This window comes from Aspergillus pseudoviridinutans (genome assembly GCF_018340605.1).
Source record: "Aspergillus pseudoviridinutans IFM 55266 DNA, scaffold_6, whole genome shotgun sequence".
Taxonomy (NCBI): domain Eukaryota; kingdom Fungi; phylum Ascomycota; class Eurotiomycetes; order Eurotiales; family Aspergillaceae; genus Aspergillus; species Aspergillus pseudoviridinutans.
The window spans coordinates 2309598-2334762 of record NW_025091286.1 but is presented as its reverse complement, the minus strand read 5'-3'; the positions used below and the strand labels follow the sequence as shown (position 1 = coordinate 2334762).

The following is a 25165-nucleotide window of genomic DNA, read 5'->3' as shown; positions in this document are numbered from 1 at the left end:
ATGGTCCAATTATCGGCTGCTCACCCACCCCGCCACTTGTCCCTTGTGTCAAAAGTTCCTTACGGCTGACAATTATCCTTCTGGCCTAATATCCCATTCTATCCGGGTAGTTACCAGAGCCAAATTTAATAGCCAACCGCCAAGTCAACAGCATGTCCCATCTCCCCATACTCATCATCGGTGCAGGGATCAGCGGTCTGACCCTGGCCCAGTATCTGCACAAGTCAGGGATTCCATTCCTTATCTTTGAGCGGGATCCCTCTATCGATATCCGTACCGGGGGATGGGGTCTGACGCTGCACTGGGGACTGCCGATCCTACGGGAGATGCTGCCCGAGCACATCGTCGCACGGTTACCCGAATGCTCAGTGAACAAGGAAGCTTCCGAGAGTGGCGATGTCGGTCGGTTCCCGTTCTTCGATCTCAGCTCCGGATCGGCGCTGTTTGAGGTCCCCGCTGCGGAGAGATTGCGGGTGAATAGGGGGAGATTGAGGGAGTTGTTGACGTCGGGGATTGATATCAAGGTCTGTCTCTGAGGTCTGTGGTTCTCTAAAAACTAATGGGAGTAGTGGTCCAAAATTGTTGTAGACGTCACATCGACAGAGGAGACTGTTACGGCGCACTTTGAGGATGGTACTTCCTACACCGGTTGTCTTCTCATCGCCTGTGATGGCGCAAATTCTCGCATCCGTAAACTGGCATACCCCGACTCATATCAAATGAATCCGCTCCCCGTCCAGCTTCTTGGAGTGACAGTCCGGTATTCGCCTGAGCAAGCCGCCTGTTTCCGGGCTATGGATCCGTATATCTTCCAGGGAGCTCATCCAGAATCGAACATCTTCTTATTCTTCAGTTGTATGTATGCCTTCTACCTTTGGTTCTTACCACTAATCGATCTACAGTCCTCGACACCCCGAACAACTTTGACGACAGTACAGATGCTTACGTCTGTCAGATCATCGTCTCATGGGCCGACAATAAAAACATCCCGCTCCCACCCGATAACGCTAGACGGATCGCATTGTTGAAAGAGTTGACAGCCAACTGGGTCGAACCGTTCCGGTCGCTCGTCCACAATCTTCCTGATGATTCAGAGGCACGCTCAATCCGCATCCAGGACTGGATCTTCGCCCCAGGAAAGAGTCTTCATCCGCGCGTGGTGATGATGGGCGATTCAGCGCATACTATGACCATGTGTAAGATATTACGCTATAACTAGTATGATTACGCTAACATGAGCGTCTAGTCCGTGGCGAAGGTGCCAACAATGCCATCGTGGATGTTCGTGACCTCGTCCGGCGAATCGATTTCGCCTCATCGGAGTACGTCCTAATCCTCATCGTCTGAACTGACAAATTCTGACTGTGTATAGCTCACTGTCATCCGATTCACTTCGTCGCTCTATCGAAGAATACGAAAACGATGTCTTTAGGCGGGCAGAGGTGAGTGTACTGAACTCACGACAGGCCTGCCTTGATGCCCATGATTACCCAAGCATCCTGAATGGAAGCCCGCTCGTGGCGAAGAGAGTGCTGGATTAGGAGCCACCGTAAGCTACGAGGGATTTGAAGCCTCACTCAATCTCATTGTTTTCATGCTCTTGGGAACCTGCGATCGATGCAGACCGAGGATATCCGTCCCCAGGCTATAATCTAGCATAGCGTTCTGTCACAAGTTGTGCTATGAAAGAAGCAATAGAGTCATTGGAGCTTGTATCGTAAAAGCAGACAAGTTTCAACACTTCAGCAATGTGATCAGTGGGTGAGGCCATTAACCTTGCTATAGGCGGCCTAATCAATTCTATAATCATTGACGAATAATGTAAGTTACTAGTGAGAGCTGTAACTTGGTATCTCTCTGGACCTCTTCGTTCAGGGCATGGATCCCAAGGACTCCGAGTCCTACAAGTGAGCTATCAACATGACCACAGTGTGCCACAACCAGGTTTTCTGTTTCTTTCTAGCACCTTTTTGTCCTCCGCAAAGTCTGACATGACAGCCACGCAAGTACTTCGCGACATTGATCACCGTCCATCTCCACCGGCCCATCCCAGTGAATCGCGTACCCTTCCATAGAAATTCAACGTTATTAATTCCAGTGCTCCAAACCAAGGGAAACGAGTCTAAAAACAAAGAGACGCATCCTAGACCACGAGATAGCGACCAAAATAAAACGTGGCGTTGCACTAAACTTTCCGCATATACTTCCTTTGTTCCCCTTGGGACAATGAGACCTCGAGGCATTGCGCGATGACTTTGAAACAGAATATTTATCCTCAGACCCATGAAATGCCATTCATCTACGAATTATTTCCTTTCTCGATGCTGCGATGCCAGAGTTATCGATCATCTCCCTGGTCGTGTTGCTGTTAATCCAGTCTACAGCGGCACGCTCAAGAGCGATGGCGATAACCAATTCTACTCCATCCTCGACGGCTCCTCACTCGACGCATACCGTCAAGGTAGGCCCGAAAGAGAACCCGCATCAATATTCGCCGCACAACATCACGGCCGCTGTTGGCGATGTGATTGTCTTCGAGTTCTACCCGCGCAACCATTCCGTCGTCAAGGCAGACTTTATGGCACCTTGTGTGCCTGCTGCTGGGGAGATCTTCTATTCCGGCCCGTACAATACATTCAACGAGACTAGCTATGGGCAGCTAGACGGAGAGGTTAGTGCATCGTCTATGTCGATATCAAAAGCTAACGGTTTAGCCTCCTACATGGTCACTAGTTGTGAATGATACCGAGGTATGTAGAGCCATTAGAACTCGAATCAGTTGACTAACATGAATTACAGCCCACGTTCTTCTACTGCACGGCCGTTGACTCCTGCCTCATCAATGGAATGGTCGGAGTAATCAACCCGGTAAGTCTGTGCCGACGACCGAAAACCCATGCTCATAGCGGTAGAACGAAACGATGACCTGGGAAGCACAATTCGCCCAAGCAAGACGATACCCCTACATGCTCGTCCCGGGACAATCACCTCCCGCCGAAGGAACAGGCTACTCGTCCTCGGCTGCCGACGCCCATAACAAGAGCCCTTTCAGCGGTGGCGCCATAGCCGGTACCGTGGTCGGCGGGCTTGCATTTGTTGGCATCCTTCTCGTCCTTGTGATTATGCTCCATCGGAACAGATATAAACAGAACTCATCCTCACATGTCGGGCGGATGGAGCGGACGGCTCACTGGGCTCTCTTTAGTAGTCGAGCCGAGGGAAAGAGTGAGCAGGGATTCACTGCGTCGTCGTCAGTGGGTGGCCATGGTACATTCTCGTCGAGCTCGGGCGCTTCGCCGTCTGCTGTCTCGCCTCCTCTGCAAAATGTTGGATATTTGAACTGGGAGATTGCAACAAGGCAGCCACCGCCGCGGGAAGAGATTCGCCAGCCGAGTGAGTTGGAGGCGAGGAGTGTTGTGGGTGGGAAGCCAGGAGGGATGTACTACGGATGGAGGTGATGTCTCTAGTTCTTCAGATAGTTTGCCATCTTGTATTCTCCTTCCTCTGTTTCCGACGTCTTTGTATTCTACCATTGCGAGTTCTTCAGCCGTGGGAAGCTTCACTATGGGTATTGACTCAGTAGGTACAACAACGCTTTCATTATGAAAATAAATACTATACATAATTTTCATGACCATTTTCGTCGTCTGAGACTCCTTTATGGAATCTCATCATAGATTCTATCACCCGGCTTTGGTGGCTCCAAGAAATCCTTTGGAATCTGAGCCGGCAGCTGATTCTTCTCGGCATACTGGCGGATAGCTTCGAAGTTTTTGCACTGATGCTCTGTGTTGAAGTCTACATACGCCTCTGGGTGATCGGGATGGATCCAGACTTGGCCGAGGACTCCAGTATCAATGGTGCACATGAGTTGCTGCCGTATGATGTCCAGACAGTGGGCTGGTGACTTATTGTCAGTCTTGGTCTTGAGCAGGAACTGCGAAAATACGTACAAACGTGCCGTCGGACGATAAAATCGTCGTTCTTGAAAGCTCCTTGGCCGAGCTTGTGGTAGTAATCGTAGTTATAGTAGAGCGTTTGGCGCAGTAAATTCTTCCCAGGTCAGTATCCACCTTGATATGATAGGGCGAAGACATACTAGACAATGTAAATGATGGAAGCCCTCTACATTCGCCGGATAGCCTCCTCCATACTTCTGGTTGATTTTGACCTGGTCTCGCGCAAGTCCAGACTTTTCTGCATCTTCGGTCGGAACTCGCAGACTCCTATCTACTCATGGTTAGTATTTTGTTTATCTCAGCAGAATATGTCTTACAATTTACACCTAATGCCTCCCATGCTGCATCGACCTCTGGGCTGGCATCTTGCCGGTAAATGTTCTCCTTGAGCAGCGAACCATTAAACCGCTGAGGTTGAAATGTTATGTCGACGTTCGAGGTAACAGGCGCTGTGCTTGTTAATTATGAGATTCTCCAGTTATTAGAAAAACGGAGAACGTACAATAATGAGAAACGTGACGAGTACAGACCCTATCGAGGTCTTGTAGTTGTTGTCCGATGAAGAGTCCAACCAAGCACGAAACGACTGCTGTCGCGACATAGAGCAAGACCTTGAGCCAGGGTCCATGCGATCTAGTTCGAGGCTTTTCGTCATGACTCCAATTCTGGGCTTCCTCGTTGTTGAGTAGGCCATAGTTGGCATCAATATCGTTATCTGAGTCGGAGCGCGCCATTTTGTCCTTGGGATACGTAGGAGGTGATCATCAGTGCAAAAGCTCAGATCAAAGAAGATATAATCCGAACAAGCAACGCGACCGAGGCAATCCTGACCGCAACAACAGTCGGGTGGGTGGCAGTGTGACTACTTCCAGGTAAGTACCGTGCATGTCTCAGCCCCAACCAATGGCGGATTGTGGAGTACCAGGCCCCCCGCCGATGTAACCTGGGATTTGATGAGGTGTAAGACACGGGCTGCCCTGCTGGCAGATCCCTTTCGGCTCTGTGCGACCGAACAACGCTTGGCGGTCTCTTTGTCTCACTAGAAAGATATTAATAGCGATCGCATGATGTAATGACTGATCGACGAGGCTTGGCTTGCAGACAAAGGTCACGAGTGTGCGGAGAGCACCCAATCTCGACTTAGCCGAGAACCCAAGAACTGCAAGCTTAAGACATGCAGATGCCTATTCCGGTTGTTCGTGTATTGAGCTTTTGATCTCCCGGGTGACGGTCGCAGGGGTTGCAACGGGAATCAGAGGTGGTGAACATAGAAGCTGGTGCGATTGACTTTGCAGTTCCATGGCTGCATTTACAATAGACGAACTGCTCGGGAGGGTTATTGTTTGCATTATCTCTGGCGACAAAGGCTTGTACAATGTAACACAGCCGTCGATGTAGCTTTCTGCACCGTATCCTGCCGTATCCCTGATTGGAACACTATGACGAGCTTCTATCCACGCCATCCCAGACCGCTGCAGTCATCAGAGACTTGACCAATAAGCGTTGATCCACGACTTGGAGACAGGAGAGTCATTTGCTACTCTCGGGCATAAATGCGAGCTACAGCAAGGAAATAGGAGCAGTGCACTGTCTATAAAGCCTGCTACCCTGGTCTGCCCAGAAGACTTTCTTCATTCCCTACCACAGAGCAACCTCTACCCTTCATCCTAAACTTTATCATCCAGCACAATGCATCTACTTAGCAAAACTGCTGTCCTCCTCCTGGCTCTGAGCGTCAGCGCCAGACCCATCGAGGAGGCTCGCGCCGAGACAACAAAGGCGCCCGCCGGTTATGGAGACTACAAGAACTATGGCTCCTACGGCAAGTACGGCGACTACGGCCATTACAAGCGCGACGAGCCGGCCACCACCACATCCACAAGCACCGAAACAGAAACTCCTGTTCCGGGATACAGCAATTACGGTGATTATGGAAACTATGGCAAATATGGGAACTATGGTCACTACAAGCGTGACGAAGAGCCCACCACCACTACCACCACCGAGACCACGACTCCTTCTCCCAATCCCGCGGGCTACGGAAACTACGGAGACTACGGCAACTACGGCAAGTATGGGAACTATGGAGAGTACAATGTGAAGAGAGACGACGAGCCCACCACCACTACCACCACCACCACCGAGACCCCGACCCCCACTCCCGGCAGCTATGGTGACTATGGTGACTATGGCAACTATGGCAATTACGGCACCTACGAGAACTATTAGATTGTCGTCCACGGAAAAATGTAAGTTCTCTTTGCTGTGATTGGAAATCGCCCATCCTGATGCATTGCAGTTTGAGAAAGGCTCTGAGGAATGATTACCGACGTGGAGAACCGATGTGGCATATCGAGCGACAACTGTGTTGATGATGATAATCATGTTACACACTCCTTAATCTTGATGTTTTGTCTAGATGAATCATAACATACGAGTGTCTCAAACGTTCATTATAACCGATGTACACTGTAAGGAATAGGAACACCCTTACATAGCAATGTGCATCGATGACTGGTAGAGATGAAGGTGAATGTACCCCCTCCCTCAACAGCCCATTAGAAAAGATCGATATTATCCATCCGCGGGAACTAAATCTCCTGGAAATAAAACACGATAGTAGCTTCTATGAATACGCCCATCGACAGATGAGCACCTTGAGCAGGAGAATGGAGGCCAGTGTGGCGTATGGCTCGTGACTCGTGACAATATTGCAATAATGCTCCTTGCATATATATGCAGGGGGCCACACTGATTAACCTACCGAATGCACCGCTGTACTCAACTCATTTCGGATGCACGATCCTGCTGCCGACGCCAGGCTCAGACTCAGCCTCCGGTGCCTGGTCGGTTATGGCACCGGCGCGAAAGATACCAATTCAGCGTATGACGAAGCATTGGAGACCTCACATACTCATTCGTTTGGTACGTAAGACTGAAGGCATAGGTGCAATAGAAACTAGTCATGTTAGTTCAGGGTCCAGGGCAGTCCTCAATTTATGGCTATTTCGCAGTCATTCAAAGAGTCGAAGCAATTGGCTGTCTTCTAGATCTACTTGCATTTTAAATTTAGATGTGAAAAGCTTGATCAAGGCTAAGTAATTGATCTACAGGAGTTTATTTGGGCGATAGTGGCTGGCCTTGTGAAATTGTTGTTACTGAGACTAATTACCGATTTAAACCAGCAGCGTATAAGGACGAGGTCAGAATCGGATGCTCGCTCGTGTGTTCACTTTCTTCGACTACTGTTGTCGCGTGATCATCAGTAAGCATAGCGAAATGTCGGTGCCAAATCACCCATATACTCCAACTCCTCTTCCGGCAATGCCTGCAAGTCAATTGTCCCATTCGCAATGGCCCGATCACGCTTTTTGTTATCGTACAAAGCTGCCAATAAGTAGACGATAGCCATCACAGCGGAGAAACAGAGGAATGACAGACTGATGATGTACCCGTTACGGTAGCGAGGGGCGCCTTTAGCGAGAAAGGAGTAGGTGGAGATAATCCCGCCGACTGCGAAGGTCAGCATGGACTTTGCCCTGTTAAATCAGGACGTACTGTTCCCAACCCCATGCTGCCATCCCGTCCCTACGCTTCGTCGACGATGACCACCCAGATTCATCGAGAACCAGCAGATCAGCACGGGCATGGCACTGTAGCAGCCACCCGCGACGAGAAACAAAGCACCGTATTGTACCTTGTGATGGTCGTGGACGTTGAGGAGGATCCCAAAACCAGCCATGGCGATGAGCATCGGGATGATAGCAAAGATGAACCGGTGCCGCAATTTGTCAGACAAAAAGGCGATGAGCATGGAGATGAAAAACGCCGCGGCCCAGGGCGGGATGGAGTAGAGCTGTGTTTTGATGACTGAAAGGTCAGTTGAATCTAACCGATAGGAGACATGATCGTACCGTCGTTGCCGTAGGTTTTGATGATCGAAGGAGCAAAATAGGCATACGCTGCTGTCGTCAGTATCTCACCATGAGCAAAGAGTATACACCCGTACCATAAGCCGTGACGCCCTGTCCAAGATACATCGGTCCGCCGATAAAAACCTTGTCTGCTCTGCGTTAGCGATTATCCGTCATGGCGAAGAAAGCATGCTTGCAATCTTTGAAAAAAGCCAGAACATCGCGCCATCCAATGCGCGCGTGTCTGGCAGCTTTGCCCACATCGTCCGCCAGCTTGGAAAGTATGAACAGCCTCTCTTGCTCGCTGAGCCACTTTGCGTCCTCAGGAAATCCTGGGACGATGAAGAAACAGGTCATCGCAACGAGGCAGGTGATCACGCCCTCGATGATAAACACCCAGCGCCAGCCGCGATAGCCACACAGTCCGTCCATTTTCCCGATTCCGCTTGCAAGCAACCCGCCAAACGCACCGGCGATAGTTGATGAGTTGAAGAACAAGCTAAATCGCTTCTGCGCTTCGCTGCGTTTATACCACATGCCAATAAGGTAGTAGCCTGTCCGGGTTAGCAGGTTTCGGGCGCAGGAGGACGAGCTCTAACATCCAGGAGACAAGCCCGATTCAAGCATGCCGAGGAACCAGCGAGTCGTCATTAATCCGCCCCAGTTTGACACAAGGCCTTGACAGACCGTGACCAGACCAAAGCCGAACATGCAAAATGGCACTGCATCTGTAGTCAGTATGTTATTCCTATTTGTGGACACAAACAAGCATACACCACACATGCGGCTTCAATTTCTTCAGAAGGATATTCGACGGAATTTCAAAGATAATGTAAGGCACGAAGAAGATGGTCAAGGCAGTGTTGTATTTCGTGCCTGTTTGAATGTGCAAGTCTTCCTTCAAACCCAAAACCACCGCATTGCCGATGTTAATACTGCAAGATTGGTGAGCATCAGTTATTGCGACATGAGAAGTTGACCCTACCGATCTAGGAATGCCAGCAGAAACATGACACACAAACATGGAAGGACATGCCAGTCAATCTTGGCCATCAACTTTCGCTCGTTGATGGTTGTTGGCGACTGCCCGAGCGATCCTTCTTTGCCCTTCGCGCCAGATTCTTGGTCTGATGCAGTTGTTAGCCTTCTGGAACCTGGTGCCATGGACCACGCGACTGACTGGCTACTTTCATAGCTGACACGCCATAACTCGCGATGATCTTTGAGTTCTAAAGTCACTCGGGGCGATTTGCAAAACTAAAAGTGTGCTTTGCTTTTTCACATCACCGACGTCAGGGGACTGATGATTCATCCTAGGGAAGATAACCATTCTGGCCGGTTGCGGTCGAACTGAACTCTCCATAACTCTAATTTAACTAATTAGATAGCTAGATTCCTATTATGACTTAAGTCTACTAAATTCCATCGAATTCACAAAGTTCTACAGCGTTATTGCTAGTTTCGCATTTCACTGCTGTATATATATACAAATGCTAATTTGACTAGAGTCGAAGAATCAGTCCTTCCTACCTGTCCCTTCTATATGTATGCCTTTTCCCTATGATTATGATTAATTCTACGCGAGATTCCACTACAGCGACGTCTCGAAAACATACTCAAGGCTGAATAGCCTCACAGCAGGCTCTCAGTGCAGCGCTAATGATCCATMAAAGAAATTTTCCTACTCTTCCGAGGATGTACTAGGTCGCTGGACGGAGACAGAGCTCAGACAGCCAGTCTGCTGTTTGATCTACTTCTACGGGTTTGGCCATACATCGGGTTGTGACCGCAGCAAAGAATCCAGAGCCAAAAGTGAGAGTCGCGGCCCATTGCTAGGGATTTCCGATATATAGTCATTTCGCTTCTTGCTCCGCCCCCGCATCCATGTATATCCGCGCGGACGACTGCTTAGACCCTGAACAGATGAGTATTGCAGTCAGCAGTGCTGCAAGCCTAGTCATCTCGCGTGTGCTAAACCTCGGAATTGCTCCGCGTGAGTGGAGAATCTAGAGCGGCCATAACCGACGATCTTCTTGGCCATATTTACAAAAGGCGACAACTCGTATCTGCGATGGTCAAGACGTAAAATTTTTTCGTATCCGTGGGCACTGTTCAGTTGCCGAACTCCACAATGGCCGACCAAAAACCATTTCGCGATCATGATGGAGATCCTGAGGCCAAGAAGGAGCTCGCCGATGAGGAGGTTATTTTGGACGAGGAGACATTGAAGCTCGACCGACAGACACTTGTCCGGCTGGATCTCTTGCTTATGCCCATGACCCTGATGCTATACCTGCTGGCTTGGTTAGATCGTGCAAATGTGGGCAACGCACGAGTGGTAAGTCATCCACCAATTTGACGTCGACGCAGACTGTTGCTAAAGAAGACCATAGGCTGGTTTGGAAAAGGACCTCCATTTGACCGATTTGCAGTACAAAACAGGTACATTTTGTCAACCATCCTTAATTGCTGATACTGACTGCTCAGCTATTACCGTCACTTATGTCCCCTATGTCCTGTCTGAACTTCCCTCCAACCTCTTGCTGAAGATCATCGGGCCCCGTATCCTCCTGCCCACTCTATGCACACTCTGGGGGGTCGTGACAACTCTCCAGTCTCAAGTGCACAACTACTCCGGGTTCCTCGCATGTCGGTTCTTCCTGGGCTTGCTGGAAGGAGGGCTCTTCCCGGGCATCGTCCTCTTCTTGTCCAACTTCTACCGGCGTCACGAACTTCAGGTTCGCATCGCCCTCTTCTTCTCCGCCGCTTCGCTGAGCGGCGCATTCTCCGGCCTTCTCGCCGCCGCAATCCAGCAGATGAGTGGTGTTCGCGGTATGAAGGGCTGGCAGTGGATCTTCCTGCTTGAAGGCTTATTCACCGTCTGCTTTGGTATTTTCTCGTTCCTCGTGCTTCCCAACGGCCCAGAGAAAGTCATCACCTTTCGCCCTGAGCACTCGCAGCGCTGCATCGCCCGCCTGCAGCAAGACAGCAACAACTTCGAAACTGAATCCAAAGTCACATTCAAGGGTGTCATCTCCGTCCTGAAGGATCTCCACGTCTGGATCGCATGTCTCATCCTCTTCTGCAACGGGGCATGCCTCTTCGGACTCGCATATTTCTCGCCATCCATCGTCCAGGCGCTTGGATACAGCCCTACAAAAACGCAGCTGATGACCGTCCCACCTTATGCCTCCGGGTTCATCGTGACAATGCTGACAGCGTACTTTTCCGACCGGCGCCAGCAGCGCGGCGCCGGGGCCTTCGTCACGAGTGGCCTCGCGCTTACTGGCGCCGCGCTGGCCATCAACGGACGTAGCGTGGGCATCCGCTACGCTGCGCTCATGCTTCTCGTGACGGGCGTGTATGCCTGCGCGCCTTGCCTGATTAGCTGGGTTCCGAACAACACGGCCGGCCACCTGCGGCGCGCGACGGCGGTGGCGATGGCGTTCATCGCGACGAATATGGGCGGCATCATGAGTACATGGATCTATCCCAAGGAATCGGCGCCGTACTTCAACCTGGGGATCCGCTTCAATCTTGCGTTGCTGGTAATTGCAATGGTGCTGKCTGTGGTGCAGGTGCTCTTGTTGCGGTTTTTGAATCGGAGGAAGGAGAGAGATCCGTTGAGAGCGCTCCAGGGGCTTGAGGATCTGCCGTATGAGGAGCAGTTTGCCAAGCTAGGGGACAGACACCCGAGATATAAGTATACTTACTAGTACGCTAAGGCCCCTGAAGCTCTGGTATATTAGACTAGCATACCCCTGGATGATACCCTGGGTGTAGTGTAGCCAGATGCTGCAGCCAGGTATCTAGGTCACAGGGGGCTTTACTGGTACTTTAAAAATGAGCCTAGGTATATTGCAGCTTGTGGACAAAGTAAACCATACTTACGCGGTTGAGATACTAGTCGAGCATCTTGACTAGAGTTTCCTAGGATTCATCCCTATCAGTCTGCATTATTCACATGATATCCCTCATCAATAAGGTTTGCCCAACAGTTTTGCCAAAGGCAAGAGAGAGACGCCGGTGCTTCCGTAGAAGTTATTAAACGCCTACGCAGACGTAATAATCCACCCAGAGATTGCTGCAGGTCGCGTCAATCTGCGTGTTCCAGGAGCGGAACTGATCGAAACCGAAACCCGCAGCTATTTCCATCGTGTAGCAGGTATCGCCCGACTTGACCTGGTAAAACTTGGCGCAGTTGCTTACGATGCCGGGCATCTGGGGCTCAGGGCCAGTGGGCGTGGGCTCCGTCGTCGTGGCGCCTGGGACGTGCACGCAAACGTAGTAGCCCAGCCAGAGGTTGGAGCATTCTGTCGTCATGACGGGTTAGGAGGATTTGTTAGGCAAGGGGGGCTCTTGATCAAACATACGGGGCTTAATACTGGGATTCCAGGCCATGAATTGGGCTTCGGTGATGCCGTACTTGGCCTCGATGGTATAGCACTGATCCTGATCGCCGGGCGCGACGAGATGGAACTTGTCACAGTTGGCTACTAGACCCGGTTGGGTGGGCTGGTAGGGGGACGACGACGTGGTGGTTGTGGAGGTCGTGGTCTTCAGCGTAGTAGAGGTTGTCGTCGGGGGCGCTGGGTCGTTCGAGACGGTGCCAAGGAGACAGTAGCTCTGACCGGGAGTGAGATTGGGACACGAGACACCAGGGTTCAACGCTTCGAAAATCTTGACGGTCTGACCCCAGGCCGAAGTGAAGGACTGGCAAGTGTCACCATTGTTGGCCGCCGCGGAGAAGTTGCAGACCACGCTGGCAGACAGCAGCTGGGGGAGCAGTCCCAGGAGGACAGCAGTCTTGTAACCCATGTTTTCAAGATCCAGAGAAGTGGGGGGGGGTGGGTAGTAGAGAGAAAAGGGAAGTTGGACTGTTGATCTAGTCCATGGAGTATACAGTCACTGGCCTCCTTTTATACCTACCTATACCTCCACGTGCTCCTGTAGGCCTTTTCAGTCACGTAACCGATGCATTGAACCACCGGCTATTCGAGTTCAACATTTTTGTATATTGGATGTTGTTGAAGCAGCGTCAGCACTAGCTGGGCTATTTGAGGCCCCTAAGACCCTAGTGCCTATTATAGTACGTTTATACAGTAGTCCAGGTCTGTCGGTGCCGGACATCCGTGCCCAAAGGGTCAGGAACTGCTTACATTAGCTTACTATACTAGCAAAGCAGCTATGGACGACTTTAAGCCTACCGCCGCCTGTAGCAGCCAAACAGACACTACCAGAGGCGGAGCAAGTGCCTGTCTCTCAAATTAGAGTAAGATAATTTTTTCATGGTGACTTTCATGGTGACTTTCATGGTGGCATCTGGCCAGTCTTAGCTTCTGCCAAGAGTCCCCAAAATTGCGCCGAGATGGGGTTCTACACGCGGAGTCCTCCATAGGAGATGAAGCTGATAGCAAATCCATTTCAAATACAACTAATCAACTAGCGTACGAGATTAAGCCCACCAGGAACCGGGGCTTGCTTGTCCCGGGCCTGGGAAAGAACAAATGGGTCATAAGGAGAGAATATGCACAAGTCATGTAAGAGTGTAAGCAAGCCATCCAAAAACCACTAGCAACCATGCTCCACCAACCGCTAATTGCGCTCCAGAGACTGCATTTTTGGCAGCCAGGCAGCTCACCTAGGGAGATGGGACAGTGTATGCATAGGAGGTTAGAGCAGCTGAGATACTCAATACAGCCGTTAGGTTAATCTTGACCTTGCAAGGGCTGGGGGTGGGTGTTGTAGAGGGGATAACTATATAAGAGGGTGCACCACTGTAGCTTTTTTCAGCTAGGATGCTTAGAAGATTGGTTATATTCTAGGCTTGACATAGCGAGTGAGCGCAAGTGTCATCGTCCGTCGCAGCGACGAGATCCGGCTGTGACGTGCTGTTCTTGGTGGTGAAGTAGAGTGAATGGTGTATACTATTGCAGGTGAAGGCCACGCCATCTGTCCGTGCGTCTTGGGAGCAGTTGCTGTATTCAATGGTCCAGGCAAACTGGAAGACTCCCTCAGTGTCCAGATGACTGGTGCTCTCATACAGGAAGTACGGGTCGCTGCTGGAGTAATTGATGGACGACAGATCAAGGTCCGAGGTATTGATGCTATCATTGGCACCGACCCCGCGCTGCTCGATATTCCATGAGAGAACCGGGTTCAGGCTCTGCACGAGGCTCGGGTTTTGGATAGCAAATACGATGGGTGTCAGCTTCGAGGGGGCAAAGGTGTCGTTGCGCGGAAAGATCAAGTCCACTTCCACGACCCCTGGAGCGCTGGAAGCAGCCAAGAGCGACGAAGGAAGCCCATGGCTGATGTTAGGGTGGTGAAGAATTGCAAGAGAGACGAGTTGATGGGGGGCTGGATGTCCTCGTTCTTAACATTTTGTATCGCCTAATTTTGGAAGTTAGGCCCCCTGGCTCGCACCAGTCCAGATAGTCGGCTATAGGCAGTTCTTGGCAATCAGGCGTCCACTCTCAGTATCGACTAGTACTCGACATGACTCGACAGTATTCGGCTACTGCAAGAACTGTCACATCGTGGATGCATCACAAGCACTCCGCCCAGCAAGACAAGCAAGCGAAGCTCTCCGCTCAGTGGCTTGGTCCAACGTGCCTTTGCTTGATCCCTACACTAGGCCAAACGCAGCCCCAAGGTAGGTGATCTGATTACCTACCCACCTGGGATTATTTAGTTAGCTTGGGCTGGTCTGATCCAATCACGATTGGTCAAAGTATGGACCTGAAATTGCCCACGAGAGGAAATGAGAAGACATACTTGTGTAGGTATCAGATGGCTCTCTACTGGCGAAGGAGACAATACAAAAGCCGCGACAAAACCGCTCTGAAAGGATGAGAAGCATTCATTCTTGCTTTTTATTCATTGTCAGTCGTTTATTCCTCATCACACTCCTTTAGACTTTCTTTTTCCTTTCCTTGTTAGGGGCGTTGCCCAAACACAATGACCCCCTTCTGGCTCGGTAGGGCCATAGGGGCTATAGGCCTCTTGCTGTCTGTCGACAGTGCCTCTGCGACGCCAGGAACGCCAGGGTTCAGAAAGCTCGCCAGTCCTGGCTACCGCGGTAGAGACGCATGTCCCGTGGCTTGCAACATCGCAGGACCTAATCCAGACCTTGTTCTATGAGTTCTCTTTGTACGATCAAGTGGATGATCCAGACACTCTTCATCGCATCTATGCTTGTACCTCCTATGGCGCAGACTGGTGCAACCTCCCACAGTCGAAAGGAAAGACTGCGGCTGCTGTCCTGTCTGTGAACTTGACCTATGATTTGGGCTGGTGGGCCTATGGCGCACTCGCTGCCACCGATATCAGCACCATATCCAAGCAGATGCGCCGTACCTGGAGAGTGAGCAAGCCGCGACCAAGAGCAACACGATCCTGTTTGCCCGGTCCGGCTCAGCCTCAGTCTCTACATTACTTAAGCTTGATATATAGCAAGCCCTATTCCTTGATCCACTTTAAGGATATCTCTGGGCCATGATTTTCCACTGCAACAAGCAAACCTATAATTAGTAATGCATCAAACGACCTCACTGCTAAAATATACCTAGCAATAACAGACATATATCAAGGTGCATTAAACTTTACTAAACATCGGAATAAACGTCTCAGCATCAAGACAATATACGCATGCAACACAAGTCCACTCATCATTTAGTTTCTGGTATGCACCAGCTTTCCCTGAACCCACACATTCTTCACATTCCGATCGTCACCACTCCACATCCACTTCTGAATCTGCTCCTGCCAAGTCTCATTTCCGAACAAATTAACATTGCCCACAGGGCCAGACTTGACAATGATCCGACCAGCGGAACCATTCACACCTGCCGCATCAAACGGGCTCTCAGTGCTATTCTTCACAGCACCCAGCTCAATAAGCTGCGCGTCCCAAATCATCCCCTTATCGAAGCCGCCAATGTCATCTGCCATGTCGACGACTGCTGCACCGCCGCGGGTGGCTAGATAGAGACTATCCTCGACAGAAAGCTTCTCATGTCCAGTCGACGATGAGTTACCTGTCATCGCTTGGAATTCGGTGCTGTATCCTAGCAATCTAGACACCAGGCAAGCCTGTCGGGCCGCTTCAAGCATGCTGGGGCTGTACCCGCCACTCACATCMGTGCCCAGACCAACCGTGAGGCCTTCGTCGAGCATGATGCGGACAGGAGCAAGTCCAGAGCCGAGGGCGGAGTTTGACGCTGGGCAGTGCGATACCTTGGAGCCACGCTCGCGGATGAGAGTGCGCTCGTCGTGGGTGAGGTGCACCCCGTGCGCGAGGATGGTGCGGGAGGTAAGCAGGTGAGCCTTGTCGTAGACATCGGCGTAGCTGGTTGCCTCCGGGAACAGTTGGTGGACGAGGTCGACCTCCTCGGTGGTCTCGGAGATATGTGTTTGGATGTGGAGCGGCGGGTTGTAGGATGCGGCCAGTTTGCCGAGGCCATCGAGGGAGTGGATCGAGCAGCTTGGGGCGAATCTGGGAGTGATGATGGGGTTGATCAACGCTCCTTTCGGGTCAAGGGCCCGGATGTAATCAATTGTCGACATTGTTGCGTTCAAGCCCTCGTCGGCGGATTGGTCTACATAATACGGCGGGCATTGATCGCGGTTGTCCATGCAGACGCGGCCGATGAAGGCGCGTTGGCCGCGGGAGTGGCAGATTGCAGCCAGGGCGTTGGTGGCCGGGACATGGATGGTGGCGAAGTAAGATGCGCATGTTGTGCCATGGGCAAGAGTGCGTGCGACCACTTGATCATAAACGCGCAGGGCCTCGGAGGGCGCGTCTTTGGGATCAGTCTTTTGGTTGTTTGGGTCTGACTTGGAGCCGAAGCTAGCTTCTAGCGGGAAGGTGTATTCATTCAGCCAATCCAAGAGGCCTGCTGATCCGAACAGCCCAATGTTGGGGAACTGCGGCGCGTGGATGTGGGTGTCTTTACGGTCAGTACTTGTAGATGGTCAACGAAGTAGATAGGACATACCGATGAATCCGGGAAAGAAGAACTCGTTTCGTTCATCGACTGACTCCACAACTTTGACTTTGGTGGATGCATTGGCATTGTCATTGGCTGTGACATCGGCGTCTGTCCATCCGTGGCGAGATAGGAAGGACTGGAAGCTGAAATCGTCACGAACTTGCCAATCATAGCCCTTTATACGGCCATCTTCAGAAGAGACCCAGAGGGCACCTTGTTTTCGGACCAGTTCTGGCTTCGCCGAACTCGAATTAAGCCGGGCGAGATGAATAAATGTACCGCGATAGACGGTGTATGGGTATGCGGTGGCATTTGCCCCGGTGCCGCAAGCATTAAGCAACGCAAGCAACCACCATAATGCAGGCAACACAGAAAAACTGGCAACTTTCAGAATCATAACGAAAACAGGTGCAGATGGATGCTCACTGTTTGGATCAGTCCACCATCCCGAGGACAGCGTAGATTGATATATCCTGAGCGATGCTGCAGAAATGAACGGTCAGGATGAGCAACACGCCTAGCAATTTCACCGTGGAGTGTGAAGGTGCACCTGCTGGATTCGAAGGCGGTCTTCGCCGCAGCAGCAGCGTCTGGCAGTCTGAGTTCAGGTAAGGACCTGATTGTTCGCGAGTGTTTTGAGCTCGGTGTTCGGCCGTTTCCGACAGATTGCTCGTATTAGGGACATATCAGAAAGAAAAACAGGTAAATGATGCGGGAGTGTGTGTCACGAGTCCAGATGTACGGTAAGCTGATCATTGGTAAGAGGCGCTCTAATAAGCGGTCGCGTTCAAGTATGCGCATTTGTACAAAGTATGGCATGGAGATGATAAGTTAACTACGCAGATGGTGTTTCTGTGCTGGTGAACAATGTACCCGATATGATAACTTAAATCGAGCATTCGAGGTTGGGACTACTTGCGAGCGTAAACTTGCAAAGCTTCTCGATACCACGAGCCAGGAGTCCTCTTGTGGAGAACGAGTGAACTAGAAACTAAGGTCGACAAAAACGCCGGCACATGTCCTGATATTGGGAGATATCGGACAAAGCCGAAGCCTTAACTTGCAAATCCTTTCCCTTTGAAGTAAGTGAGTGCTATCCTTCGACGCACGATCCCTCTTCCCCCACCGACCCAAACAACCAATTCTAGCAAAGAAAGTGGTTTGAGGGGACTTTGCACGAGGGTCCTTTCTAGGGAGCCCGGGTCACATTGCGTTCATCGAAGTCACGAGAGGAAGCATATATTACTTTCAATCATTTATGCCGAGAGAATATATATTAGTTTAGGTTTCCCTGTACCGTTATGCAAATGCAAGGCATAGTCTGTTACCCTTCCACTTGGTTCCTTACTATATGGACATGTAATATGCATTTCTGATGACGCAGGGATCAAATTTTAGCAGTACATATTTGAACACTACTACATATAGATCTAGTATTCACATCTAGTTATTAAATATAATATAATTAAAGATCGATTTAGATTAGTTACTTTCTGTCCTACGTCCTCATACAACCCCTTCCAATCCCCATATCCAGATTCCTTGCTGACTCCATAGTCAACGTACCCTTCGCTCGACATCGGCAGGTAAAAGATGTATCCTGATTGTACGTCGACGTCGGATACTGAACGCCATGAATCGGAGATATTTCAAGGGAACAGGATATCCCAGATTGGCCTATCGGATCAAATACTGGGCGAGAGCTTTCCCTTCCGCCGGTGTTAGATACTGTTGGCTTTTCGCCTTGTCTTGTATGGAGCGCCGTCCGTGGGACACGGTAGCGTAAGCGACATCGCCATGTCTTGCAGCCATCTCCACGCGGGAAAAGTTGAACTAATTACTAGATCAGGCGGATTGTTATGGTTCCATTAGGTTGCCTTATTTAATTTACTTAATTTAAAACCACTAGCTACATGACTCATTTTATTAGTTTGTAAGAAACTAAAAGGGACTCTTAAAGCCTAGAAGGCTTCTAGGTTATTAATAGTTAATGGACTTAGATTAGGCAACCTTGCTTTAAAAGTTGGACGCCTGAAAAAATTCTCTGAGACTAGCCTTGACAAAGGCCTTGCCATTGGGCTCCTTGTCCCATGATGTCACGTCAATCCGCAATACTAACCTGCTTAGCTGTAGCTCTAGCCCTCAGCCTTCGCTCAGCCTTCGGTGATTATCCGCTGCTAGCCTACTGCACCTTATAGTCGGACTCACAAGCACGTACGTACATTTAAAAAGAAAAAAGGTTTGCCAGCTTGAACATCTACGTATTAAGTATAACTTTCACTGTTGATAAGGATCGGTAACGTTACCCCTATCTTGCTTGATCCGGCTTGTTTTAACTTGGTCTGAGGCTTTTCTGAGCCAGTCTACCGCCCAACATTCCGACATGGCAGACAACAACATCCGAGACCGCTTGAGGTCGCTGGCCTTCGACCTTGGCGAGGCCAGGGATGCTCTTCGCGGCAAAGCTGTCCCAGTGGCTCTTGGACGCAGAATTACGCGACTTTGCGTCATCCGTGGCATTCGATACCACGAGCAGTTCGCCGAGCATCCAGACCTAGAACAGCTCAGGCAATATGTGCCAGAAGTCTCCCGTGCTTTAAACGCTCGCGCGATCATGAGCAACAAGATCCCCTCTATGCCTGAAGCGCGAGATAGACCCTACTGCATCTGGCACCCTCAGGTGGCATCGCAAGACACCTACAGGAAGCTGTGGCAGCAGTATCCTGACATGTCGTACCAGATTGCTCGCGCGTGCGCCGTAGCCAACTATGTGGAACTGTATCTCGAGATGCATCTGTTACCTGATGTCTCTGTTGCCGAGGAAGCCCGCGCTAGTGGATCCATGGAAATCTATGAAGCCATCATGCGAAATCCTGTTCGATATCGCATCATGAATGATTACACCAGAGAGATTACGATGCAGAATCCACAGCCTGCATGTTTGAACGACGATACAGCCATCGTATCCACTCTAGATATTAAACAAGGCATCCGAAAACCCCGAGGTAGAGAGATAGAACCTATCATTGAAGGAGCAACCATTGAAGAGTCCCAAGATGCCGACGATATGTTTGATGACGAGTACTATCTTAACCCCTTTCCTGGGTTTGATGAAAAGATGTTCAACATTACAGAGGACATGAACGTGGGCGAGGTGAATTCAGAAGAACCACAGCTGAATTACCTACCTGAACTGCTCTCTGAACCTCTCCCCGTTGATTTGCCACAGGGCAACAAGGACGTTTTGATCCTGATGGCGGCCTATTATGGGAACATCGAAAGATATGCAAGACTGCGTCGTCCTCGCATGATTGAAGGGGAGCCAGGGTGCCTCGTGCGTGGGATCTATCACAACTCTATGTTCGCCCTCTGGTGTAGGACCCAAACTATACCAGACTGGCCGGCCAGCTCGCATGCCGCGAGCGCGATACATGCTCGGATGATTATGAACAATGACTTGAGTCGTATCATTGATCTGGACACGAGGCAACCCTATAAAGAATTTCTTGCCCACATGCCATACCTAATCTGGTTCCCTAATCCAGCTGCTCACAATACATACAAGACTCTAGCGAGCACAGTGGCTGAGATGAGGCCGTCAGTCTTACACGCAGCGGTCTATACAGAGGATAAAGATCTCTTCGACTGGATGCTGGACGACCTCGGCGTGGCCCCGACCCCCCCTGCTTTTCAGGAAGCCAGGGTTCGAAACAGGGGAAGGGGAGACGCTCCTTCCTACTTCGTGCGCCGTCTAGAGGCTTGCAGTCAAGAACTAGGGATAGATCTTGCCGCTCCGGTTGAAAGTTTCAAAATGTACTCGGCGAAACCGCGGCGGAGTAGTACATGGTTGGCGAAGGAGCTGACACCGGGGGAAGTTCATAGCTCGGTGGAGGATTGGGGATTTTATGATGGATACATAGTAGATGCTTCCCAAGTGGAGTTGTTTGCATCAGCACCTGAATCTTGGCGGCCAGACTCATGGAAAGTTGAACTAGACTATGAGGACTGGCCGAAAAGGGGAAACACTGACGAGTAGCTTAGACGCATTAAGTTCCTAGTAATTGAGAGTTTCAGAGCTACTTTGCGAGTCACCTCTACAATGGGCCTAGACATAGTTTGCGTCTTAAAAGGTGCGGTTGTCGGTTGCGCCGTTGCGCGTCCGATGCCTTGGAAATGGAGATGTACTGAAGCATAGGCGAATGGTAGAGGAGAGGGAGGAAGACGCAAGCAAGATTGTCCAACACCGAATAGGATACGGATGCAGACATTGAGAGATCTGCTGATCGACATCAAAGAAGCTGATGTGGAAGTGGTAGGAGGAAGCCTGGTTGAGGTCACCAAAACAGATGAGGATGACGGTTACGGGACTCCTTACGGGGAAATGGCACAAATTTTCATGTCATTATGGCTCTAAACCATGGCTATTATCTTACAAAGCACAACCATTGCGAAGGACTTGCTCAGCGACAACAACCCATAGCTGTCCCGACGCTAGTTCTCACACATCCTATTGCTGACCGGGCGGCCAACACAGTGACAAATGGACGGCAAAGAAGCAGGACGAGTTCCCCAACTACATGGGCCAATATATCTCCGCCTGGGGCAACATTACCGAGAAGTCGCTGTCAACGTTATTCGACGGCTCCGACGACTCGCTCAACCGGCTGACAGACCTGATCTCAGACGGCAAGCTCATCGAAGGCAAGGGGATGGCACCACTCGGCCCACATGCTCCGGGAGAGAGCGCGAGCGCACTACGAGCGAACATCAGCAAAGCGTTCTTTAGATTCGCCGTCCCGTCCATCTAGACCGTTTCAGGCACGTACGGGTTCGTCATTGATTCGGGCTACGAGTGCGGCACCATCGACCCGATGGGCGATTACCTGGACGAGGACACGATGCACGCGATGGGAGGCTACTACGGCGGGAATCTCTATTACCTTCCCAGTCTGAAGGGAGATGGGTCGACCTGCACTGAGGGAGGGTGCATTGATAACAAGTTCTCTGCCCCGCCGGGCGTCGACTCCCAGGACGGAAAGGACTTTGGAGGTGTCACCGTTGCCGATATCACCAAGGGGTGAGTTCCACTTCCCAGCTTGGTTGACCGGGGATAAACTGACTACTGACCCATTAGATCAGTCCGTACATACCAGCAGAACGGCAACAGAACGACGGCGGCGTGGCCGACCCCAGCAACAGTGGGACACTAGAGGACCTCCACCACAGGACGTCACGACCCCAGGCTTCATCCGCCTGCCAGTGTGTAGCGCCGACTTCGCCTTCAAGGCCTGGGATCAGTCCGGAGGCCCCTACACCAATGTGGCCAACTACCCCTGTCTCCCGCACCAGGTACCAGACCACTGCGGCGACTCGGTGTTTGTCAACCTGACCAGCGACGCGTCCCTGAGCGTGTCGGACTGCATGCAGATCGTGAAGAACATCCAGAACACGGATGGCGATTGGGAGGTCAGAACGCGATCGGCAATCAGCACCACCTCGTGCAGTTCGGCTCGTGCGCCTTTGGGGTCCAGGGCCAGGGGAAGAAAGGCAACATCGACTTCAACGTTGGTGCTCAGGACATTGTTGATGTCACTACTGACTCTGTCAGGCAGTTTGGCGGGTCTGGAAAGGTAGGTGCTAAGGGGGTGATGTCTTGCGATGGAACAGTCATGGTCCAGCAGGTCGAATGGGGGCTATATTAGCTGTAGGATGTGCTTGTACACTTCTAGCGGTATAATAGGAGAACTCAGCAGCTCAGTTTGTCTCTTCACCCTTGTGGATATATCAAAGTCCCTTTGTTGTTATGTCACCTGCCACATCTAGTCCAGTGCCCAACCAATCATTACTCAATATTCGAAAACACGGTTGACTAGCCGAATGAGATCTACAACAATGGCCTTTAGACTTAGTATCCGAATGTGAATGTTAGCGACACGATCCGACACGTGGGGCAAGTTACCCATTCATTTGCCAAGAGCGGGAAGGGGGAGGCCGCTCACTGTGGAATGTGGGAGAACACGGGATATACCTCTATTGATATTTGCACTCTATGGTCATCACTCATATTTATCAACAATGATATTGCATGCGACTGGGAACGTATTACAATGATATAAATGCTTACGGTAGTCTAGATTACAACCATGGGGTAAAGCGCGCATTCGAGCAAATTGTGACTAAGACAGGATGCGGGTGATGTCATTCTGCACCCTCTAGATGCTTGCAGTAAAAGGTTTTTTAGTACTAGCAATGATCATACAACACGACGGGCCGAGTCATGAGCCTTTGGGCCGGAAATGTCGGAAGTACAAGTTCTCTTCAGGGTCTGAATAAATGCGGGCTGGACATCTGCATTCCCGTCCAGCCCGCTCAGGCCGACTCACTCCTAGAAGAATTGGACCACCACATCAGAAAATCGCCATGGAAGTGATCCTACCAAGATGGCTACCCCTATCAATATACGCTTGGTTTGTTCAGGAGGTTGCCTTTCATGCCGCCGGACTTGTCTTCGAATGGTGCGACCGCACCACTAGCATGCCCCATCTGAAGGTCCGCGATGTCGACCGCAAGCCGTACATGCAGATGCTGCCACGAGTGTTGTTCAACCAGTGTTTCATTCTGCTTCCAAGCATGATGCTCGTACAGGCAATGGGCTACTGTTTCGTGGGGCCAACGCACCTGCATCCCCTACACTTTCTTCTGTCGCTCCCGGCCATGGCCGTCGGTCATGACGTGGTGCAATATCTCACTCATCGGTATCTGCTTCATAATCCGAACCTACGACTTATGCGCCTTCTGCAGCACTCGCTGCATCACTCAACAGGAGCCAGTCGGGGAATCAGCGCATGCTACATGTCCGCCCCGGACTTCTTTCTCGAGATTGTTCTGCCGTATCTTGTCCCTCTGGCGCTGGTAGGAGGCGGCGGCGCAGATGTTCTCTTCCATTCTCTTGTCGCGGGTACGGGAGCTATAGGTGGTGTGTACGAGCACTCGGGGTACGATTTTTCTGCAGTGTTCTCACCAAAGAGCTTCATGGGAGGGAAAGGACAGTTGTCGAGCTGGACTCCAGATGTTGCAGCCTTGATCCGGGATTTTGTGGATAATCGTGCTCACGGCGAGCATCATTCTCGTGCAAATGTTTCGTTCTCGGATGGATTTGGTAGTCCAGGGATATGCGACAGCTTGTTTGGCACGCGGTGGGATCTGGTGGCTGCGCGTCGGGCAAGAGGAGGAGTGGCAGGCTCAACGGAGGAGCCACATGAACGCGAAATGAAGGGAGTCTGCTTCCCATCTCACCAGCTTTTTTAATACAGCACTGGCCATGCGGTGTGGCCTCTGCTGCTTCTTACACACTTCCTGATGGACCTAATGATCTCAGCACATGTGAATCTCACGATATCCTAATGTCCTATACATGTTTTTATCCTATTAGCACAAATTCCTGGAAACACGAGAGGCGTATCATTGTCTGACTTCCAGTATACCGGCGTCTCCTCAGCCTTGTAGACTTTCATTGTCGAGCATTATCTCAATTCGAACCGAGCCGCTAAATGTGCTCAAGGCAACTATGTACTGTCGCTGAAACAGACAGGCCCTTACGGGTCTAAGCGACGAACACAGTGGCTGACTTGCCAAAATCCTGGTGAGGATAGAGAGTAGTGAGCTTGAGGAAGCTATCAAAGACAAGCAGAAACCCATCGATGCTCTCTACTCTTCCCGGGAGACAAGGTTTGTCCCAGTGGTAACGAAATAATCGACGACAACAGCCCCGAACTGGCCATCAGCAACAATCATGGCTGCTTACGCGCAGCCTCACTTTGTCCAGCGTGGTTTCAATATGCGCCGCGAGAACTTTCGGTTACATCAAGCTCATATGCAAGATCTTGTTGGACCAAGAGAAAAGTACGAATCTCTTCCAAAAAGAAGACATAACGCGGACACGCCGCAAATCTCATCCACTCTGTCTGAAGAATCAGTATTGCGCGCAAGCCATCACAACAGCCGATGGCAATTCGCAACACGGAAGTTGGCCTGTTTCATACTCAGACTGGCTCTACCTATGAATGTAGAATTATGGCGTAATCGTCCTGCACTGCCTCGCAATGGGACCTCGGCTCTTCAACGATCCGAATGCGGGGAAGCTTCTTCGCTTAGCGTTCTCCAGCGGTCTCCTGCGATACATTCCCACTTTTACCATTTAGTTATATCCATGGAGCAATCTACGAGAATCCGCAAAAGAATCCCCAAATCCTGTCGTCGCTGCCATCGACGGAAACAACGATGTGTCGGGTTCCCCACC

General features: G+C 50.8%; 12 protein-coding genes across 12 annotated transcripts; 7 read left to right on the top strand and 5 right to left on the bottom strand.

Annotated features, from left to right (window-relative positions):
• Window positions 1-152: 152 nt before the first annotated feature.
• On the top strand, window positions 153-1541 carry Asppvi_009238 (FAD-dependent oxidoreductase; the record flags this gene model as incomplete). The annotated part of the gene is made up of 5 exons (XM_043305095.1): window positions 153-524; window positions 570-855; window positions 903-1196; window positions 1247-1322; window positions 1373-1541. 5 exons carry the CDS (start codon window positions 153-155, stop codon window positions 1539-1541), a joined length of 1197 nt encoding a protein of 398 aa, XP_043161030.1.
• An 860-nt stretch (window positions 1542-2401) lies between these two features.
• On the top strand, window positions 2402-3458 carry Asppvi_009237 (uncharacterized protein; the record flags this gene model as incomplete). Its single annotated transcript, XM_043305094.1, has 4 exons — window positions 2402-2671; window positions 2715-2750; window positions 2800-2868; window positions 2913-3458. The coding sequence occupies 4 exons, from the start codon at window positions 2402-2404 to the stop codon at window positions 3456-3458; spliced, it is 921 nt and encodes a 306-aa protein (XP_043161029.1).
• Window positions 3459-3658: 200 nt separating this feature from the next.
• On the bottom strand, window positions 3659-4693 carry Asppvi_009236 (oxidase ustYa family protein; the record flags this gene model as incomplete). The annotated part of the gene is made up of 5 exons (XM_043305093.1): window positions 3659-3900; window positions 3954-4053; window positions 4100-4230; window positions 4277-4408; window positions 4462-4693. The coding sequence occupies 5 exons, from the start codon at window positions 4691-4693 to the stop codon at window positions 3659-3661; spliced, it is 837 nt and encodes a 278-aa protein (XP_043161028.1).
• Window positions 4694-5648: 955 nt separating this feature from the next.
• On the top strand, window positions 5649-6188 carry Asppvi_009235 (uncharacterized protein; the record flags this gene model as incomplete). The annotated part of the gene is made up of 1 exon (XM_043305092.1): window positions 5649-6188. One exon carries the CDS (start codon window positions 5649-5651, stop codon window positions 6186-6188), a length of 540 nt encoding a protein of 179 aa, XP_043161027.1.
• A 1033-nt stretch (window positions 6189-7221) lies between these two features.
• Window positions 7222-7999, bottom strand: Asppvi_009234 (uncharacterized protein; the record flags this gene model as incomplete). The annotated part of the gene is made up of 4 exons (XM_043305091.1): window positions 7222-7472; window positions 7518-7829; window positions 7874-7921; window positions 7969-7999. 4 exons carry the CDS (start codon window positions 7997-7999, stop codon window positions 7222-7224), a joined length of 642 nt encoding a protein of 213 aa, XP_043161026.1.
• A 33-nt stretch (window positions 8000-8032) lies between these two features.
• On the bottom strand, window positions 8033-9066 carry Asppvi_009233 (uncharacterized protein; the record flags this gene model as incomplete). The annotated part of the gene is made up of 5 exons (XM_043305090.1): window positions 8033-8427; window positions 8473-8595; window positions 8648-8808; window positions 8859-9000; window positions 9054-9066. 5 exons carry the CDS (start codon window positions 9064-9066, stop codon window positions 8033-8035), a joined length of 834 nt encoding a protein of 277 aa, XP_043161025.1.
• A 938-nt stretch (window positions 9067-10004) lies between these two features.
• On the top strand, window positions 10005-11589 carry Asppvi_009232 (putative MFS transporter; the record flags this gene model as incomplete). Its single annotated transcript, XM_043305089.1, has 3 exons — window positions 10005-10211; window positions 10267-10315; window positions 10361-11589. The coding sequence occupies 3 exons, from the start codon at window positions 10005-10007 to the stop codon at window positions 11587-11589; spliced, it is 1485 nt and encodes a 494-aa protein (XP_043161024.1).
• Window positions 11590-11917: 328 nt separating this feature from the next.
• Window positions 11918-12691, bottom strand: Asppvi_009231 (LysM peptidoglycan-binding domain-containing protein; the record flags this gene model as incomplete). The annotated part of the gene is made up of 2 exons (XM_043305088.1): window positions 11918-12186; window positions 12247-12691. 2 exons carry the CDS (start codon window positions 12689-12691, stop codon window positions 11918-11920), a joined length of 714 nt encoding a protein of 237 aa, XP_043161023.1.
• Window positions 12692-13694: 1003 nt separating this feature from the next.
• On the bottom strand, window positions 13695-17263 carry Asppvi_009230 (uncharacterized protein; the record flags this gene model as incomplete). Its single annotated transcript, XM_043305087.1, has 3 exons — window positions 13695-14184; window positions 15585-16824; window positions 16873-17263. 3 exons carry the CDS (start codon window positions 17261-17263, stop codon window positions 13695-13697), a joined length of 2121 nt encoding a protein of 706 aa, XP_043161022.1.
• A 1986-nt stretch (window positions 17264-19249) lies between these two features.
• Window positions 19250-21674, top strand: Asppvi_009229 (uncharacterized protein; the record flags this gene model as incomplete). Its single annotated transcript, XM_043305086.1, has 2 exons — window positions 19250-20679; window positions 21401-21674. 2 exons carry the CDS (start codon window positions 19250-19252, stop codon window positions 21672-21674), a joined length of 1704 nt encoding a protein of 567 aa, XP_043161021.1.
• Window positions 21675-21737: 63 nt separating this feature from the next.
• On the top strand, window positions 21738-22568 carry Asppvi_009228 (uncharacterized protein; the record flags this gene model as incomplete). The annotated part of the gene is made up of 3 exons (XM_043305085.1): window positions 21738-21943; window positions 22023-22332; window positions 22371-22568. 3 exons carry the CDS (start codon window positions 21738-21740, stop codon window positions 22566-22568), a joined length of 714 nt encoding a protein of 237 aa, XP_043161020.1.
• A 718-nt stretch (window positions 22569-23286) lies between these two features.
• On the top strand, window positions 23287-24174 carry Asppvi_009227 (sterol desaturase family protein; the record flags this gene model as incomplete). The annotated part of the gene is made up of 1 exon (XM_043305084.1): window positions 23287-24174. One exon carries the CDS (start codon window positions 23287-23289, stop codon window positions 24172-24174), a length of 888 nt encoding a protein of 295 aa, XP_043161019.1.
• Window positions 24175-25165: the final 991 nt, after the last annotated feature.